General features: G+C 42.1%; 1 protein-coding gene across 1 annotated transcript in view; it reads left to right on the forward strand.

The window, feature by feature from the left end:
- The window catches only part of plcg2 (phospholipase C, gamma 2), a 117470-nt gene that overhangs the window by 86617 nt on the left and 15893 nt on the right, over positions 1-14960 (forward strand). Inside the window, exons 20-26 of the mRNA XM_084335016.1 lie at positions 3611-3791; positions 6293-6361; positions 8063-8172; positions 8588-8684; positions 10451-10523; positions 13278-13450; positions 14403-14505. Of these exons, the coding sequence (XP_084191142.1) occupies positions 3611-3791; positions 6293-6361; positions 8063-8172; positions 8588-8684; positions 10451-10523; positions 13278-13450; positions 14403-14505 (806 nt within the window). The remainder of the gene's footprint in view (positions 1-3610; positions 3792-6292; positions 6362-8062; positions 8173-8587; positions 8685-10450; positions 10524-13277; positions 13451-14402; positions 14506-14960) is intronic.

The following is a 14960-nucleotide window of genomic DNA, read 5'->3' on the forward strand; positions in this document are numbered from 1 at the left end:
GTTATTTGGACGTTTTGGTAATGATTTTCACTATAAAAACATATTTCTAAAAGACTTGATGAAAACGGGCCGGATTAGCTTTGAGCTAACAATCTTTGCCGACGCATACTTGATGTATTCATTCCATTCTAAACGTAACGTTAGTTTACAAAACATTACCCGTCTATATAACGTTGAGGAACAAATTATAAAGTGTGTGAGTGTGTATTGTTGTACATAATCACATCAGCTCTGGAAACTAGAGTGATTAATTCGGTTTGAGAAAGAAGTGCAGCTAACTATTTAGCTACTGTCTGTAACTGCAATGCATTTTCTGCTTTGCAGTCCAATGTTCACCAAAACACACACTCACACACGTTATAATTTGTTCGTCAACGTTATATACACGGGTAATGTTTTGTAAACTAACGTTACGTTTAGAATGGAATGAATACATCAAGTATGCGTCGGCAAAGATCGTTAGCTCAAAGCTAATCCGGCCCGTTTTCATCAACTTCCTGTCTTTTAGAAATATGTTTTTATAGTGAAAATCATTACCAAAACGTCCGGAAAAACCTCACGGGAGCATTATAGACTGTCATACAAATGTACAAATGCTATAAGGTGGCAAGAAATGCACTATAAACGATACTTTGCGGCGTCGTTTCTTGCGCTAGCTTCTGTTAGCCAGCATTAGCCTTAATTAGCATGAGCAAGTAAACTAACAGTAAACGTTTTTACATGAAATACAGCCCAAAAACCCTGCTGACAAACGTTTGCTTATTAAATACATTATATAATATAATAATACAAACGTTTCATTACCTCTCTGTGACGACAAAGTTGTTTAAATAACAGGAGAAAAGTTGCTAAATGGATGGGACCGGAAGAACCATTTTCAACCCGCAAGACCTACCGGAAATGCCTACTTCACGTTGTGCAAGTGGTCAATAGTTCGCTCTAGGCGATTGCGATTGTCGAACGTGTCCTGCTCACTGCTGCTCACAACGACTACCTAGTTGTTTGGGGGCTGTGGTGGGGCTGGTACTATACACACAGGGGGCGAAACTAAAGCCCGCCACCCGCCATTGGCGCTCAGTTTTTACGTTTGGCGACTCCCACTGAGAGGTCTGCCCGCGATGATGTGAAAACCGAAAATCATGATCCAATTCTTTAGCGGAGTTCTCACTCGCTGTCTCAGCACAGCACTGCTGCTCCTACCCCTCCCGCACCTGTTTCTGTATGCTGCATGTAAACAGAGGCTATTGCCTCCGACAGTCACCGTGACGTTAGTCTAGTCAGTGTGGGACCTTCGTGAGATAACGTTAGCTACCGACCGTTACAAAATCAGTCAACTATTCACTTAGTTTAATACATGAGGCATTGTGTAACGTTATCCAGCCGGCTAGCTACTGATAGCTCCCGACATCAACAAATGCTCCAGCAATAGTCCAGTGCATAATACCTCCGTTGGCTAGGTAGCTCACTAGTCACTACGAAATGTCGCAGTAAACTAAATAGTTCACTGAGGCGTTGTCCCAACGCCATCCAGCAGTAGCTACAGATAGCTCCTGACATCAATGTCATACAACATGCGTATTCGAGTCCCTGGCTTACATCGCATGAGGGCTGCTGAATAGGGTCCAGCTGTAGCGCAGGAGAATCCTTTTGCATGCTGAATGTAGAGTTTAGGGTCCAGCTGCAGCGCCGGATAATCCTTGCTGGAGCTGGAGGCCACTCGAGTATACACACAGACAGTGGAGCTGTTTGCAGACAGCGAGGTGGCGATGTCTCGCAGATAACACAATCACAAGTATGATTATATAATATATGTTTTATTAAAAAAAAAAGATTTATATAAAATAATAATTTTTTTTTAATCAAAAAAAAGTTGGCAGGTAAGAAATATGCTTGGCGGGTAGATTCTTCCCATCTACCCGCCACTGGCCGGTGAGTCAAAAAGTTTATTTCGCTCCCTGTATACACACTAATAGCTGGCCCATGATGTTTATAAGGTAGGTGATACTGCCACCTGGCGGTTTTCGATCGTCAATGCAATTCCAACGTTGTGCCAGGGAGCTCCGGCTGGATGTTCAGAACGGGGATCAAAGGAAAAAGATCAAAGGATCAAAAAATGTGTATACTCGTTATTGGCACTCAGCGCTTGGCGGGCAATAACGAGTATACTACGGGTACAACTACATTAAAGGGATAGTTCAGGTATAACTATATTAAAGGGATAGTTCAGGTGGTAGAACTACATTAAAGGGATAGTTCAGGTGGTAGAACTACATTAAAGGGATAGTTCAGGTATAACTATATTAAAGGGATAGTTCAGGTGGTAGAACTACATTAACTCATTCTGCGCCAAAGAAGAGATTTCTCGTGTTTCAAATCCAAGCGTTGATGGGTCTCTCAGTTGTCTCTCAGTGCCTCAGTACCTCCGGCTGCAGGAATCCCCTCCCCCCAAAGTGAATCAGCACACAGCTATCTGTCACCGATTTGCTCCCCTGAAACCTATTGTTTTCCATAATATAACCAGGCCCAATGCACACCAGTAATGGCGATCGCGATGGAACTACTGGGATTATTCATTTTGGAGTACCTTCTGACAAAGGTAAGGTCTATTTTAGGTCTATTTTACCGAACCTAAAACATGCTTTTGTATTGATCACAGCGTCGTATTTTTACCAAACCTAAAACATGCTTTTGGTAACGATCGCAGCTTCGTAAAACGACCCCCCCCTTGATGACGTTGTGAAGAAACATCTATATGTATATACCTTTGATTTGGAAATAATATAGGTTTCAGGCGAGCAACCCGAACGATTTGTGCATATGCATATAACACGTCATATCTCACTATCTAGAAAACGAGACTGGATTATTTGGAAACGGGGCGATGTTTAGTGTGGAATAGTGCACAAATGAAAGTATGTAGAAATTTACTGGTTTGTCCCTGTTGGACTATAAATAGTGCCTGTCAAATGAGCCATACTATTGTCTCCATAGCTATAATATAGAATATACGGGGAGCTCCAGTAGCTCACCACGTACCGCGAGTGCTATTTCAGCGCCGTGGACAACCGTGCTCGTCACGGATCTGGGGCTGAGCGAGTTCGAATCCCGGACTGCAGCCGTGCCTTTCCCAGAGTGTCTTCCCCCCCATCTGAACCCTTTCAGCCTGCTTCTGTCGGTCGAACTTGACCAAGTATAAATGCGATAAACGTATAAAAGAGCCAGGGAAATGGCCAAAGTAAAAAAAAAATAAAAAAAAAAATATAGAGAATATACGATGGGTTTGCAAACATCGTGAAAATGGTCAAAAAAGCTGGCTCCAGGGAGTAAATATGGAAAAACAGTGTGGCAGTCAAAGAGTTAAAGGGATAGTTCAGGTATAACTACTTTACAGGGATAGTCCAGGTGGTAGAACTACATTAAAGCGATAGTTCAGGTATAACTATATTAAAGGGATAGTTCAGGTGTTAGAACTATATTAAAGGGATAGTTCAGATGGTAAAACTGTTTAAAAGGGATAGTTCAGGTAGAACTATATTAAAGGGATAGTTCAGGTAGAACTACATTAAAGGGATAGTTCATGTCGATTTATATTATGCTTGCCGTCTCACAGGGGTGATGGGAAGGTAAAACACTGTCGTATCCAGATGGAGGGGAACATGTACCTACTGGGAACCACCACAGAGTTCGAGAGCCTGGTGGAGCTGGTCAACTACTTCAAGAAGAAGCCGCTCTACCGCAAGATCAAACTACGTTACCCTGTCACCCCAGAGCTGGTGCAGCGCTTCAGCATGGTGAGGATGAGCAGGTCTGGGGATGTGTGTGTGTGTGTGTGTGTGTGTGTGTGTGTGTGTTAGGACTGACCCCTATTAGTCGATTAGTCGACTAATCGGTCGAAAGGAGCCGTAGTCGACTGCCAACCTCTTAGTCGAATACAACATTTTTCTTTTATACATTTTTTAAATTTTAAATTTTTTGTATCATTCTTTCCAAAAGAAAAGAGGCTTAGAAGCGTGGCTAACGCTAATGGCACGCATACCAGAGGCTAACTGCCTACGAAAACAGGCACAGAGGCACTGAAAGAGGATTTCACCCATCGAATGAACACACTAGACTAGACGAATATCAAGATGTATCCATCAGTGGACCTATTGCATGCTTTTGCAGAGGACAAGAAGCCTTCAGTCGACTCCTTCAGACATTAAGCACCCCCCACAGCCCAAATGGAATGATAATTATTTTTTTTATAATATATTATACTTTTTCTTTTTTTTGTCGACTGGTAGTCGTCGACTAATGGCAAATTTTGGCCAATCATAGTCGACTATCCAAATCCTTAGTCGGGGACAGCCCTAGTATGTGTGTGTGTGTGTCTTTAGCTTCACCATAACTATCACAAAAAAGTCCACTTTCATTAAAAATGATTTCACTTAAAGGTAGAATCTGTAATGCCGTCAAACAGCGACCTCCGCGCAAAAGAGCCCCAATTGGTATTGCACATTGTTTACCTATCAGTGGCTATCACTGTACGTGGAGGCTTATGGAATTGTCAATCAGCTGTCAGAAAAGCAGACTTCATTACTGCCTACGCGCATAGTCAAATGTTATGTATATTGATTTGTTATATTGTTTACACTGCTTTTTGCTACCTGTACCTCCCCTCCCCCATGCTGCTATGATGCCTGAATTAAGATAAGATAAGGAATATCTTATCTTATCTTAAAACCTCCAGTTTCTGGCTCTGACTGAAACCTGGATCACGCCAGATAATTCAACAACACCGGCAGCCTTATCTACACACTATAATTTATCTCACACACCACAACCTTCCAGACGTGGTGGAGGTACTGGTCTGTTGAACTCTCCCTCTGTCACGGCTCGGCATATTGAACCCAATAGGTCCTTGACCTGGCATATCGCGCTGCGAAGGGAACGGCTCCCGCCTACCTCCGGTCAATGGTCTCTAACTACACACCCTCAAGACCCCTCCACTCTACATCCTCTGGCCGCCTCAAACCCACTCTTATCCGAGCTCCGGGAGGTCATCAAAGAGAAGCCGCCTATTCTCAGTCCTCGCTCCACAAAACTTCCCACCACAGTTAGGACAGCCAAAACACGCCGTCGACTAAAAACACACTTCTTCAATCAATATCTGAAATGAAAAAAAAAACATAACTAACATTCTTACTGTCTTATACTATCATACACTCGTCTTACTATACTAATGTCTTTACTACTATGCACTCATCACTGCAGCACCCAAGTTTCAGCACTGTTTGATGAACATTGTTACTCAGTTGTAAGAGTCGTACCCTTACTGCTGACTTGTCGTACAGAACTTGTAAGTCACTTTGGATAAAAGCATCCGCTAAATGACTAAATGACTAAATGTAACATGTAACTGTATAGGGGAGGGGTTGCTACTGCTGGCCACACCTTGGGCTCTGCCAAGATAGGTCTGGAGAAATTGACAGTATAATAAGTTATGATGAGCTATATATAGACCTTTCTGATTCTGATATAGCTATTATATATAGGGCCTGAGTCCTGCTTGGTCGAACAGCCTGCAAACTACCTAACGCCTAGTTTATCACTGGTTAAGCTTAGGTGACTCTTTCGAAGTTGGTTAAGGTTAGAGTTTGGAATCAGGGCTGGCGTTCTATGGCCATGCTCTAAGACAAACTCTAACCTTAACCAACTTCGAAAGAGTGCCTAAGCTTAACCGTCGAAAGAACTTGGTGCACATTGGTGCACATGTCACATGACCAGAAACGTCAGTGGCCAATCAGATTCGCAAAACGCACAACTCCGTTGGTATTCGAATATAGGCCCCCTGGACGCGTCTATTCAAAAGGCAACCGGTTCATGCTTCCGCGTTCGCGTTTTGCGCTCTGATTGGCCACTGCTGTTTCTGGTCGCACCAATCGTGTGACGGCAAGTTCTTTCACCGGTTAAGCTTAGGCACTCTTTCGAAGTTGGTTAAGGTTAGAGTTTGTCTTAGAGCAGGGCGATAGAACGCCAGCCCTGATTCCAAACTCTAACCGTAACCAACTTTGAAAGAGTCGCCTAAGCTTAACCAGTGATAAACTAGGGTAGTTTGCTGCTGGTCGAGGCGGAAATGGGCGCGTCACGCGATTGGGTGCACATGTCACATGACCAGAAACGTCAGTGGCCAATCAGATTTGCAAAACGCATGAACCGGTTGCCTTTCGAATAGACGCCCCCTGGACTGACAGTTTAACAAGGTCTGTCCTAGAGAAGCTAAAAGCATTCCTGTCCGTTGACTCTGTTCCAGGAGAAAGACTGTGCCTCTCTGTACGACATCAAGACATACGTGGCGCCCAATGAGATAGAGCCATCGCTGGTACGTACTCTACACACCGACATATTGACCCTGGTACGTACTCTACCCACCGACATACTGACCCTGGTATATACTCTACACACCGACATACTGACCCTGGTACATACTCTACACACCGACATACTGACCCTGGTACGAGTGGTACGTACTCTACACACTAACATACTGACCCTGGTACGTACTCTACAGTCTACACACAGACATACTGACCCTGGTACGAAACGAAACAGAACCAAATGCAGATTCACCTTGTTCTGAGCAAACTCAAGGGACCCAAGATATTTGTACATGCATTTTCATCTGTGTGTGTGTGTGTGTGTGTGTGTGTGTGTGTGTGTGTGTGTGTGTGTGTGTGTGTGTGTGTGTGTGTGTGTGTGTGTGTGTGTGTGTGTGTGTGTGTGTGTGTGTGTGTGTGTGTGTGTGTGTGTGTGTGTGTGTGTGTGTGTGTGTGTGTGTGTGTGTGTGTGTGTGTGTGTGTGTGTGTGTGTGTGTGTGTGTGTGTGTGTGTGTGTGTGTGTGTGTGTGTGTGTGTGTGTGTGTGTGTGTGTGTGTGTGTGTGTGTGTGTGTGTGTGTGTGTGTGTGTGTGTGTGTGTGTGTGTGTGTGTGTGTGTGTGTGTGTGTGTGTGTGTGTGTGTGTGTGTGTGTGTGTGTGTGTGTGTGTGTGTGTGTGTGTGTGTGTGTGTGTGTGTGTGTGTGTGTGTGTGTGTGTGTGTGTGTGTGTGTGTGTGTGTGTGTGTGTGTGTGTGTGTGTGTGTGTGTGTGTGTGTGTGTGTGTGTGTGTGTGTGTGTGTGTGTGTGTGTGTGTGTGTGTGTGTGTGTGTGTGTGTGTGTGTGTGTGTGTGTGTGTGTGTGTGTGTGTGTGTGTGTGTGTGTGTGTGTGTGTGTGTGTGTGTGTGTGTGTGTGTGTGTGTGTGTGTGTGTGTGTGTGTGTGTGTGTGTGTGTGTGTGTGTGTGTGTGTGTGTGTGTGTGTGTGTGTGTGTGTGTGTGTGTGTGTGTGTGTGTGTGTGTGTGTGTGTGTGTGTGTGTGTGTGTGTGTGTGTGTGTGTGTGTGTGTGTGTGTGTGTGTGTGTGTGTGTGTGTGTGTGTGTGTGTGTGTGTGTGTGTGTGTGTGTGTGTGTGTGTGTGTGTGTGTGTGTGTGTGTGTGTGTGTGTGTGTGTGTGTGTGTGTGTGTGTGTGTGTGTGTGTGTGTGTGTGTGTGTGTGTGTGTGTGTGTGTGTGTGTGTGTGTGTGTGTGTGTGTGTGTGTGTGTGTGTGTGTGTGTGTGTGTGTGTGTGTGTGTGTGTGTGTGTGTGTGTGTGTGTGTGTGTGTGTGTGTGTGTGTGTGTGTGTGTGTGTGTGTGTGTGTGTGTGTGTGTGTGTGTGTGTGTGTGTGTGTGTGTGTGTGTGTGTGTGTGTGTGTGTGTGTGTGTGTGTGTGTGTGTGTGTGTGTGTGTGTGTGTGTGTGTGTGTGTGTGTGTGTGTGTGTGTGTGTGTGTGTGTGTGTGTGTGTGTGTGTGTGTGTGTGTGTGTGTGTGTGTGTGTGTGTGTGTGTGTGTGTGTGTGTGTGTGTGTGTGTGTGTGTGTGTGTGTGTGTGTGTGTGTGTGTGTGTGTGTGTGTGTGTGTGTGTGTGTGTGTGTGTGTGTGTGTGTGTGTGTGTGTGTGTGTGTGTGTGTGTGTGTGTGTGTGTGTGTGTGTGTGTGTGTGTGTGTGTCCTCTAGCCTGAGAGCACTGTTAAAGCCTTGTATGACTACCGGGCCATGAGACCTGACGAGCTCTCCTTCTGTAAGGGTGCTCTGATACACAACGTGTCTAAGGAGATTGATGGGTGGTGAGTCCACACACACACACACACACACACACACACACACACACACACTAGGGCTGTCAGAACAGACTCATTTCATTTGAATTTGAAAAACAACCTATGGGTTCAACTACAACCCAATGCCTATTGGTTGGTTCCTGTTGGTACTACTCATAATAGCAAATACAACACAAAATACAACACTGTAAGCATTTTATGCCTCCTTTGATGTAGTAATGTACATCAAATAATGTAAAAATCTGTAAAATGTTTCATTAAAGGTGCTATAGATAAAATCGTTATGTAGAGTAATATATATATATATATTTTTTTACAATACATCCACAGAGCTTTTAGAAATTCATAGTTGAAGACAATTCACACTCACAGCCCTAACATGGATGTTATCCCATCATCTCCTCTCTACTGCCCCCTGCAGGTGGAAAGGGGACTACGGACTACAGCTACAGCTGTACTTTCCAGCCAACTACGTAGAAGAAGTGTCTAACAACAGCATGCCTGAACGCAGAGACCAGGTACACTACTACACACACACACACCTTATCTTAACCACTCCTTCTCAACCTTATCTTTTTTTTTTAAAGATATTTTTAGGGCATGCTGTGCTTTATTGTGGATAGGACAGTCAGAGAGAGAAGTCGAGTGAAGAGATGGGGGAGAACATGGAACACATGGCTGGATTCGAACCCAGGACGTTGTGATTACACAGCATGCGTCTTAACGTCTCAACCGTATCTTAATCACTCCTTCCTCAACCTGACTTTAACTAGGAAAACCTCAGCCCTCCTATTTGGGTGACTCTCAAAACGAGATGAGTAGCAATAAACTAGAATTAGACATCGGATATATAAAGTAAATTTAGTAGTGTAACCTATATATGTGATAAGTATTTGTACTGTGAAATACAACAGGGGTTTAGTGTAGCCTATATGTGTGATATGAAGTATTTGTACTGTGAAATACAACAGGGGTGTAGTGTAGCCTATACGTGTGATATGAAGTATTTGTACTGTGTACTGACAGTATTTGTACTGTGTACTGACACATCTCCATCCAAACTCTTGGAAGAACTCATTGAAATCTCATCTGATACCACCTGGAGAGCTAGTTTCAGAGTGTGGTGCTGAGTACCAAGTATCTCATGATGCAGCAGTTAAGGTGTTGATACCATTCAGCACCACATATCTGTGTGAAGCTGGCTTTTCATCCATGACAGCTCTGAAAACAAAATATAGGGCCAAGTTGAGCCTTGAGGATGACATGCGTGTTGCCTTGTCAAAGATCTCCCCACGTATTGACCGTATTATTAGCCAGCAGCAGCAGACCTCGCATTGAGCTAGAAATGTCCACTGAGTAAACAAGTGCTTATTTTCTGTATTTATTTATATTTTTTGAGAAATAATAACTTGGTGATCCTTTTCTGTATTTAAAAAGAAATACATGATTTTCTGTTTTTGAGAAATGGTCAAACTTATCCAAATATGCTATTTTTATGGAGAACAGTGCAGCTGCAACAGATAGCACTTTAGTGATCCTTTTCTGTATAAAAAAAAATTATGATTTTCAGTTATTGAGAAATGGTCACACTTATCCAAATATGCTATTTTTATGGAAAAGTGTGCAGCTGCAACAGATAGCACTTTAGTGATAATTTTCTGTAATTTTATTTAAAGAAATATGCTATTTGATTTACTACTACAAGCAGTGTAATGTCAACAGTACTAAGCCATTTGAAACACCTGTTAATAATGCATTATATAGGCATATACACACAAATGTGTTTCCCGGTTTCTTAAATAAACATTATTTTGAAAGCAAGCACTTTTGTCATCATTGTAGCCAAAAAGACAGGACCGGAAAAGTCTTTATCGTATGTAGGGGTGCCCTGGAATATTTTATTGAACACAGGGGTGCCTTGGCAGCAGAAAGGTTGAGAACCCCTGGTGTAGCCTATACGTGTGATATGAAGTATTTGTACTGTGTAATACAACAGTGGTGTAGTGTAGCCTATAGGTGTGATATGAAGTATTTGTACTGTGTAATACAACAGGGGTGTAGTCGTGTAACCTATAGGTGTGATATGAAGTATTTGTACTGTGTAATACAACAGGGGTGTAGTGTAACCTATAGGTGTGATATGAAGTATTTGTACTGTGTAATACAACAGGGGTGTAGTGTAGCCTATAGGTGTGATATGAAGTATTTGTACTGTGTAATACAACAGGGGTGTAGTGTAACCTATAGGTGTGATATGAAGTATTTGTACTGTGTAATACAACAGGACCTGGAGGACAACCCCCTGGGTGCTCTGTGTGAGGGCGTGGTGGACATCTCAAAGTGTAACATCCAAAACTGTGAGTGCATCTGTCTCATATTATACATATGATTATGATATACTTATACTATACCATTCATATAAAATATCTTTTTTCCACATTCTCTAAGTAAATTACATCAGACAATAATGTGCGAAAATAATGACTGGAGCTAGTCTGCTTATTTTTGCATTGATGTGGAAAAAACATTTTGCTCAGCAGACTCAACAGAGTTCACGTTTTGTTTTATTTGTCACATATAAAGTACATGTACATTATAGTGAGTAAAGAGTAAAGAGTCAGACCAACACTATACAAAATAAACAAAACTAAAACGTACAAAATACAAAAAAATAACGAAATGCAAAAATGAGGTAGAAGAGGATTTTTTTTGGAATAAATAGATACAAATATGGTGTAATGTTTAAAAAGTGTTTAAAGTGTCTAAAGCAGGGTTTCCGTTAGAAAATATTGGTGCCGGTCTCCGTGTCCTGCAAGATTTCAATCTCCCGGACAAATGGGAGAAATTCCGGTCAGAGTTTATTGAGCTTAAAAACAATTGATAGGCAGGCTATATAAAGAATGACATCCTCAAGGCATGTATATTTATAATATTTTAACTTAAAACTAGGCTACTTTTGCGTATAGTCATTATATTCCAAATAAAATAAGTCCTGAGACTCCGTGCTGCTGCTGACTTGAAATCAAATAGGTGTCTGGGCAGTCGCCCGACATTAAACAGCAGTCTGTTATAATCACATTTTTATGAGCTAACGAATTCCGTTATATTGGACATTTGTATTAATTATATCAAGCGAAGAACTGAGAAATTTGGCAGAGAGAGACGGCAACATTATCGTGGGGTTCACTGAAATACAAACGTTGCGTGATGACTATCTCCGCCTCCCAACGAAGAACTAATCCCAATAGTATGCAACTGCAGAGCCGCGGAGCCAGCGGCGCTATCAGGTCCGGTCTGGGGACCGCTCAGCAGCGCCACCCACCCAATGGCTGAATTGGAGTATTGCACTGTGCGGGCACAACTGTGAGCTCTGCGGCTCTGCAGTTGCATGCTTCTCGCTAATCCAGCATCTAGCTCCCGCTGCCTAACCCAAATGAATCTCGACATCGCTTCACCAATAGTCGTTATCAGAACACTACACACATACATAATGTTCACAGCAAACTGTAGTTGATCACCAGGTATGTTTTATTAACGTAGGTTGAATAATTCATATAAGAAAAACGATAGGGAAATCTCTCTTACCTTTCTCCACTGGTTAAAAATGCCAGGAACTGAAATTGAAACTTGCTGTGCGCGTGATATGATAATAGGAACACACATCGTTGTCATTATTAGACCTGCTTGGTGAAGCAACAATGAAACAAATGTAACTATTTTACAATTCAAATTGTGCTTGGAGGGAATTATTTTCACAGGACATTATGACCGGAGATATTTAAATATGTCGGACTTCAACAGATTTCAACCGGTAATTACCGGACAACGGAAACCCTGGTCTAAAGTGAATGAATGTTTAAGGTGAATGTGAGGGTGTTGTCTGTAATAAAAAGCCTCAACGCAATAATGAATTTACCCGCTTTTTGTAATACATTATTACATATTACAGTGGTTATTGCAAAATGTGAGTGTTATTACATAATGAAATTAAAATGTTTTATATTTTGTTGAGTTGTTACATAATGCGGTGTTATTACATAATGTGTTGTTACAATCCTTTAGGATATTTTTACAACTATTTGTGAGATTCTATGTTGTTGTGTGGTATAATTATCGTTATACAATTATAATTATGGAGGCTCCGGTCATAGAGAACTCTTAGAGAGCTCTTCTGGTATAGGGTTGAGCATCAACACCAATTACCTGCTTAGATCTCCATTCACATGGTCCCCATTAAATTTGATGCCGATTCAGGGCGGCTACGTGGCGTAGTGGGCAAGGCGCTCGCCACAAATGACGGAGACGCTGGGCTTGCCTGTTCGAGCCCAGCACTCCACATTGCTTTCAGTTTAGCTGGTCGTTCATACTAATACACATAGGCCGTATTAGGGCGTGGGAAACTGATGGGTGGGGATCGGGCGTTGTGGACAGCGACTCCTACAGGTCGGTTGGTGCGCCTGCGCAGTAGAATCAGGAAGTGAGCCTCCCACGCGTTACTCCTCGCCACTGAGAGATCGAGCTACGCAGGTGAAAAGATGCGACTGCTGTTACCTCAAGTACCGGAGGGGACTTGTGCTATGTATGACTTAGTCCACATTGCAGCCGGCTTGTGGGAGGCAAGAAACAGCGTTCGTGACAGGGGAGGGTTGAATTGGATGATACGAAATTGGGATGGGAGAAAATATAGAAAATGGGAGAAAAAAGTGGATCAAAAAAAAATGTGATGCCGATTCAATCTGACTTGATGCCGATTCAATCTGACTACCTTTGTTGATTTAGTCAACTGAGAGCGGAAACTCAAGCGAGACATCTGTGGGATGGGAGACATGCTCGAAATCACGTTGTGAAATCTCCACACATCCACTGAAAAAAGGCAAGGCATAGATTAAAAAAGATAGATCTGGGGATTTTAAGGATCTATATCAGATCGTTCGAATGAAATGATTCAATGATTGATTTTTTTTATTGATTTTTTTTATATATATATTTTACCTGGCCCTATTCCAGAACCAGAGAGGAGGCAGGGACTGCAGAGCTCCATAGCTGTAAAGAAAACTACATTTCAGGGACAATAAAGATTTACTTAAACTTCTCCCCCATTCTTCCTCCAGTGACGAGTGGTAAGAACGGGAGGTCCCATGTTGTGAGTCTTCACGAGAGAGAACAGGATGGTCTGCAGTTTGACCTGGCGGCAGAGTCCCTGGAGGAGCTGTTTGAATGGCACACGGTGGCCTGGGACATCACCCAGAGAGCGATCAACAAACAGTACCACAAAGAACTAGAGGTAACTACCTGTGTTAATAATAATAATAATAATAATAATAATAATAATAATAATAATAATAATAATAATAATAATAATAATAATAATAATAATAATAATAATAATAATAATAATAATAATAATAATAATAATAATAGTAGTAGTAGTAGTAGTAGTAGTAGTAGTAGTAGTAGTAGTAGTAGTAGTAGTAGTAGTAGTAGTAGTAGTAGTAGTAGTAGTAGTAGTAGTAGTAGTAGTAGTAGTAGTAGTAGTAGTAGTAGTAGTAGTAGTAGTAGTAGTAGTAGTAGTAGTAGTAGTAGTAGTAGTAGTAGTAGTAGTAGTAGTAGTAGTAGTAGTAGTAGTAGTAGTAGTAGTAGTAGTAGTAGTAGTAGTAGTAGTAGTAGTAGTAGTAGTAGTAGTAGTAGTAGTAGTAGTAGTAGTAGTAGTAGTAGTAGCAGCAGCAGCAGCAGTAGGACATCACCCAGAGATCAACAAGCAGTACCACAAAGAACATACATTTAGGTTCAGTTGGATTAATTCTGATATTTTCCAAAGCATATCATTATCATTATTATTATTATTAGCAGTAGCAGTAGTAGTATAGCAGCAGTAGTAGTAGTAGTAGTAGTAGTAGTAGTAGTAGTAGTAGTAGTAGTAGTAGTAGTAGTGTAATATGACAGGTACACAGGACTGTCAGCAGTCATTTAATACAATTGAAATCTTACACAAAAATCGCACAAGTCATTAACCCTGCATACGGATGTGTATAAAACAAAGATCATGTCACCACGTCAGGGTAGATGTACAAATTAATATGAAAACAGGCCTACGCTATAGTATGTCAGTCTAGCAGGCTGTACGGGGGGGTTCCTAAAAGAGCAAACCATTGTGGCCCCTTTAACCGGGAATTGTGGCGTGCTGTCACTGTTGTCATGCTAACAGGAAGTGTCTGGTTTTTTCTGGCCAACCACAGATCAAGAAGCAGGAGGAAGTGGAGAAGAGAGGCGAGGTTGCCATGGAGATGTCTGACCTCGTGGTCTACTGTCAGCCTCGCAGCAAGGAGAAGGACCGCTTCGGTATGGCTGTACTTACTGTATGCACGCACGCACGCACACACACACACACACACACACACACACACACACACACACACACACACACACACACACACACACACACACACACACACACACACACACACACACACACACACACACACACACACACACACACACTAGGTTCATTATGACTTCTGAAATCAATAAGAAACAATAAAAAACATGAAATTACACTATAATAACGACATCATCCTATAATAATACTTTTCCTAATTAAGGTTGATTAATAATAACTTTATTTGTATAGCACTTTTCATACAGAAGTTGCAGTTCAAAGTGCTTCACAACAGTGAAAAATACAGGCATAAGCGAGCATAAAAAAGATAGAGAGGTAGCAAGGTAAGGTAAATCACAGTGTTTCACATTAGGATCTAGCATCCCAATAGGCTCTCTGTTTACAGTTTCATTCAGTA

Source organism: Notolepis coatsorum (genome assembly GCF_963971535.1).
Source record: "Notolepis coatsorum genome assembly, chromosome: 18".
Classification (NCBI taxonomy): Eukaryota; Metazoa; Chordata; class Actinopteri; order Aulopiformes; family Paralepididae; genus Notolepis; species Notolepis coatsorum.